The 5,988-nt window shown below is 38.8% G+C and overlaps 1 protein-coding gene across 1 annotated transcript in view; it reads left to right on the top strand.

Moving 5' to 3' along the window:
• LOC109464759 (microfibril-associated glycoprotein 4-like) overlaps nucleotides 1-5,428 on the top strand; it is a 10,258-nt gene extending 4,830 nt beyond the window's left edge. The window contains exon 6 of the mRNA XM_019761833.1: nucleotides 4,626-5,428. Within this exon, the coding sequence (XP_019617392.1) occupies nucleotides 4,626-5,428 (803 nt within the window). The remainder of the gene's footprint in view (nucleotides 1-4,625) is intronic.
• The last annotated feature ends 560 nt before the right edge of the window (nucleotides 5,429-5,988 follow it).

Here is a 5,988-nt window from a genome sequence, read left to right as displayed (position 1 = left end):
AAAGCCCGGTCTAGGTAGGGTTAAACGAGACGCTTTGTTAAACCGCTATGCACAAAACAATAAAGGTTTCACTCAGACTCAGCATGTTCTACCAACGTGCTGGGCTGATGTCGCTTTGATGTTGCTATAATGACCTTTTTTCAGTATGTAAATGTCAACGGATGTGGATTAAACATGCTGCCGTGACAGCTGCTAACCTGGTGTTATCGACCATCATTTTCCTTGCGATCTTTTACACGAGCTATCAGGGTTCCACATGTCCACAGGTGCGTACTGTATTTTGCCCACTTTTGAACATATTTTAGTGTTTTTATTAATGTTTCAAGCCTGCTTTTTACTTTCAACATGTACAAACATGTACTTGCATATGTTTGCATTATGCTGTAGAGACCAAAACGTCTACAGTACAAGCAATGGCAAATTATTTCGTAATCTTGTATTTCGAATCTTAACTTTCGCTGGAAGTGTAAGGACGGTTTTTTGTCTTAGTTTGCTAATGACAACGTACGACATAATTCCAAATTTCTAGGTGGTTTTAGAGATACAATACAATTTAATTTAAATGGCTATACCAACGCATATTGTTGCACAGACCTAAGTTTTAAGGGGCGTCATGAAACATCTATGCACGAAAAATAAAAAAATAAATTATTTGATTGTAATGTACTTCACATGTAAACATATTAGTGCATTTATGTCACATTTCTTACATTCATAATCAGCGCTAAAGCAGCCCACACGAGGCGTATTTAGTTCGTTGTGCCACCCAAAAACTACCAGAATGTTGAGACAAGCATGGTTGACAGCTGTTTTCAAGCCTTTAACACACTCGTAAGGAAACATATTTCGGCACATACACTTCCATTATGATACTTATTAGTATGCCAAGATATTGTGGAAGAGATGACTATAAACATTACCTTTTTTGTATTATCCTAATGTTACCAGTTTTGCATCTTTAAAACATCCATCTTCATACCTTAAATCCCTCTGGAATACCAGTGATAAATAGGTAAAGCCAAAGAACTGCCCCAGATGTTACGTAGGGACGACTGCAGTGCAAAACGGTCGGTTAGCTTGAAGAATAAATCAATCTACTTTTCCTTCAAGGCAAACAGCCCGGGCGTCGCTTATCCAACTCCAAAAGCACCAACGTCTGGATGGAAAACGGCAGCCCCACATGAAAACTTCACTTCGAATGGTAAGGCATTCTTCCCACAAGTCCATTAACATAAAAACACAACGAATGCGGAAGATACTACTTCACCACAGGGCAAACAAATTCCAGGGTCTATGACCTGATTAAATTATTAAGAAAAATAAAATTTTGTATGAAAAATGCCAACAGGACAAGGCCTGCATCTATCAACGCTCCATTTTCATCATAGTATTTAACCAAGTGTTCCATACAAATGCCATTGATACGACCTTGAATCATTGTGTTCACAGCATGCATAACAAAGATACTACTTCTCAGAAGTCTATCCACACGATCTTTGAACATTTCTGATTGGTCTGGCTAGTGTTTCTAAACATCGTAATTTAATGTCGTTTTGGAGATCTTGTTTTTTTTTCTATAAATTACTCTAAATAGACCTAAATGGAATTGTTGCACTCAATGCAACACAAAATCCTTTTAGATCAAGATTAGTTTTTTTTTCAATCGGAGACAGGATTTAATACCTTTACTGTCAGTATTGTAATAAACTAAGCTATTCAACTTGTTTTATCACTATCGGTAGCTTGAAGAAGAACAGTTACGTAATTGTATGTTTTACCACCTAACATACGTCATTAAAGATAAGATAATACTAACTAGAGTCCCACGATCTCATACCTTCGCCAAATGATGTTAATCTTTATGACTGACAAAGATGATTCCTCCTGATTACGCAAATAGGATCCTCATTTGCATTAATTATATCAGTTGATCATATTTTCCATCAAAAGACAGCCTTATCTTAAAGAGGAAGGTTGGACTATAAAACCACCCAATAAATTCGGGTACTGTAAGCTCTCACAGCTCATTCTGCAACTGGCAGCCGTGGTGAACACATGGGGAGAGCTAGGCTGAGATAGTATACCAAGTACACCTCTTCAACATTTTGTGGAGACATGGATATGTACATGAAAAGTACATATAATATTTTACTAAACAACAAGAATATAGACTAATAACTACACAGGCATGTACGATGCCAATCCTGGTAAACTGGGACTTCATCTATTCAGCATTTTAGACTTGGATTCTAAAATAAAATGCAAGAAGCCGCCAAATGTGTTTCTACATGTTTCTACATTGTATATTTGTTAACATACCATATCATACCATATCATATCAATAGAAATCTAGTTTGGCTGTGGATAAGACGTGCAATTTGTGATTACAGATAAAGTTTTTGAAACAAACATGGAAGCTTGACAGAGGCTCATCTCTGCTGGAATTGTTCAAATTGGAAACGGTAGGCCCTTATCGTGTATAACGACTGCCAAGTAAATGTTACATGGATTGTGTTTAGGTTTGCTGCAATTGTCTGTGTCATTCCTTGTATGGCAATGTTTTGTTGAAAAACTAGTGAAGATAAAATACAACATTTTTCAAAACTTCAAACGTCAGTTAATATGCAAATCACTGTCTGTCGTCTGCTCCCATTGTTTCCACTGGCAGTTGGGTTCAGACACCCCGTGGCTTATAATCCATTTATGATGTTGGGAGGATGTGCGGGGTCAATTTAGCTACTAGATCCTCACTGGGGATATTTTCTTTATTGGTGGAGGACCCTGGGTCCTCCAAATTCCTCTTTAACAAAGAAAGCCATTCTATCATTCTTCTTCCCCAGCACAAGAGCTACCTACCATCCAAATGTCGTCACCATAGCACATCCAGATCACGAGATCAAAACCGGAAATTCAGCTGCAGTTCCATAAGAAGCCGCTAGGGGGTCCAAAATCGAATTATTTTGAGGTCTAAATAATAATAATAATAATAATAATAATAATAATAATAATAATAATAATAATAATAATAATAATAATAATAATAATAATAATAATAATAATAATAATAATAATAATAATAATAATAATAATAATAATAATAATAATAATAATAATAATAATAATAATAAACAATCACATAATACACATATAACATTTTTGCGAAACTTTCGCAAGGTCCTGTGCGACTGCCACTCGGCGTCAAGTGGCCTCAAATCGACTTTTCCCAACAGACGTTAGGTACCCGTTGACACCTGGGTCGAAGGAGGAAAGTCGTGTAAAGTGCCTTTCCTAAGGGCACAACGTCGGGGCGCATGTCCAGACATGTCCTGGGTACGACTCGGGATCGAACCCGGGTCATAGTCGAACACATTACCCCTCAACAGTACACCTTCCCGGACTGATTAATCCGTACACCTGGGGTCCGCGCGGACCCCAGAACAGTTTTTTGCTAGTTTTTTGAAATTATCAACATGCTACCAGCTCAGTTGTTTTGCAAACTGATGTGGGAACCTCTGTGTCCACATTACATACAAAAATCAAACATTTTGAACTTTTTCTATTTTTTGGTGAAGAAAAGAAGACAAGAAGAAATACCCGATTTTTAAACCCATTTCAGACTGAAGGGGCTTTTGAGGCCCAACTTTGACCTCAGATAGCGGCTAAACGGCTTGCGCTAGAAGTATCAAATTTGGAGACCTGTCCTAAAATGTCTCTGGAGAAAAGTTCATATTAGTTTAATACTAGTAAGTTGATGTTTTTGTTGCCATGGCAACGGGTTTCTAGCAGGTAGTTTTTTTGAAAATAGAAGTAATTTTGGTTTAAACATAAAAATTTTCCGAGTTTTATATTAAATTACACTTCTTTTCCAACATTAATAACATCTTACATAATTAAATATAAGTTAAATCATTTAATATGCATATAATATGCTAATTTGATGACGTCATTGGTCAAAATCCAATATGGCGGACTATATTATTAGCTCTGACGTCATATGACGTCATAATTACACCAAAGTTATTAAAATTTAATTCTGTTACCACACCATTCTCTGAAAACTTGGTAGACATACGATGAGTGCATAAAACATATAAAAACGGAAATAAGGTAATGTATAAGAACGCCAGTGTATAAATTATGATCGAAAGCCGGCTGGGGTCCGCGCGGACCCCAAAAGAAAATCAGATATAATTTTTTTTTCATAAATGGTAGAAACGGAGTTTTCTGCACTGTATTGAGAGACAACTTTGTGGGTAACAATTACCTAAAATTCCAGAAAAAAATCTTTAGAAACAAAAAAGATATTACAGAATATATAGTACTGGGGTCCGCGCGGACCCCAGGTGTACTGTTTAGGGTTACCACTACGCCACCCTGCGTGTCACAACCACTTGACGCCACAGATATCTCATCAGAGTGCCCCGGACTTTTGTTTTCACCTTAATTTGGTTAAGGTGGAAGGGTTTGCCGCCGTCCCTTAAGCTGAACTTTAAAACCTAAATAGGTACACTATTGCTCAACAAGAGTAAATACCATTGAGCCTATAACTAGAGGCCTTTTCTTGTTTTCTGTTTAAAATGTGACTGACAACTGACATTTCCTGAACAAGTGTTGTTTTCTTACAGAATCGCTGTCTCGTAAGCCCGAGAAGCCAGACAATGTGGACGGCCAGCCAAGTCACACCGACCCGACTACATCGGCCGTAAGCACGCGCCCCGAAAATTACTTTTCCGACTGTTCTGAGATCCACACAGCCAAAACTGGGTACGGTGGTGTATCTGATGGAGTTAACAAAATACTACCTGTAGGTCTGTCCAGCCCGATCTCTGTATACTGTGATCAGACCACAGATGGGGGAGGGTGGACGGTCATACAGAGGAGGTTTGACGGGTCTGTCGACTTTAACCGACCTTATGACGCCTTTAAGTACGGGTTTGGGTCACCCAACGGGGAGCACTGGCTGGGTTTGGAGAACATATACCGTTTGACCGATCAGCACACGTATACGTTGTATGTACAGTTAGAAGATTGGGATAATGTTGTCAAGTACGCCAGGTATTCGTCATTCTCGGTGGGAAGTAGTAGTTCCAACTATCACCTCTCTGTTAGTGGATACAGTGGGACCGCAGGGGATGGGTTCGGCTCATCGTCCTCAATATCTGATTACCACCTCTCGGGTCAGCCCTTCAGTGCTAGGGATGTAGACTGTGATACCAATCCCGAGTCCTGTGCTGTAAGCAATGCCTATACGGGAGGGTGGTGGTACAAGTCCTGTGGTTTGTCTGCCCTGAACGGCCCGTACCTCTGTCCCTCTGACTTTACCGGTCACAGTGGCTATGGTATCTATTGGGCCCCGTTTGGAGGCTCTTATACGAACTATCTGAAAAAGTCCAAAATGATGGTCCGTCCTGCCAACTTCAAAACGTAAATTCCAGACACTAAATCAGCTGACAGGTCGAGGATTCAAAGTGATTAATGCAAGACACCAACAACATGTGCACTCACTCTCATTTCTTTTTCTTATTTTATTAATGGAATTCAGATTCAGCTAATATATTTTGGGTTGACTTGCCGATGAATTAAATTGGACATGAAGTGCGCAAACATTTACATTGAGAGTTACAGTAATACAGAATTTGCGGCAACCTTTTTAAAAAAACGATTTCATTATTTGGCTAAAAGCAACTCACTGAGAAGTGATCATGTACTAATGATCATATTTCTTAGTAATACCCAAGTTAATAGACCGGGAGGACTGTAGATCAGGCTCCCATGAACATTGAATGGGGACATCAGGGATGTCAATACAAGAGACAATGGGTTCTTCTTTTCCACTTGTCTCTGTCCTTCATCAGTGATCGGAGTTAATGATAACGCTCACTAATACAAATGAAGACAAACAATCAGCTGCAGCCATACAGTTTTAGTGATAAAGCTAGGGATAAAAGAGAGTTCGTGTCTTTTAGTCTGGCTCTATATTACCGTGTA

The sequence above is a fragment of the Branchiostoma belcheri genome, unplaced genomic scaffold (genome assembly GCF_001625305.1).
Source record: "Branchiostoma belcheri isolate BF01 breed outbred unplaced genomic scaffold, Haploidv18h27 scaffold140, whole genome shotgun sequence".
Taxonomy (NCBI): Eukaryota; Metazoa; Chordata; class Leptocardii; order Amphioxiformes; family Branchiostomatidae; genus Branchiostoma; species Branchiostoma belcheri.
The sequence above is the reverse complement of the archived record's forward strand: the minus strand, read 5'-3'. Positions and strand labels throughout refer to the sequence as shown.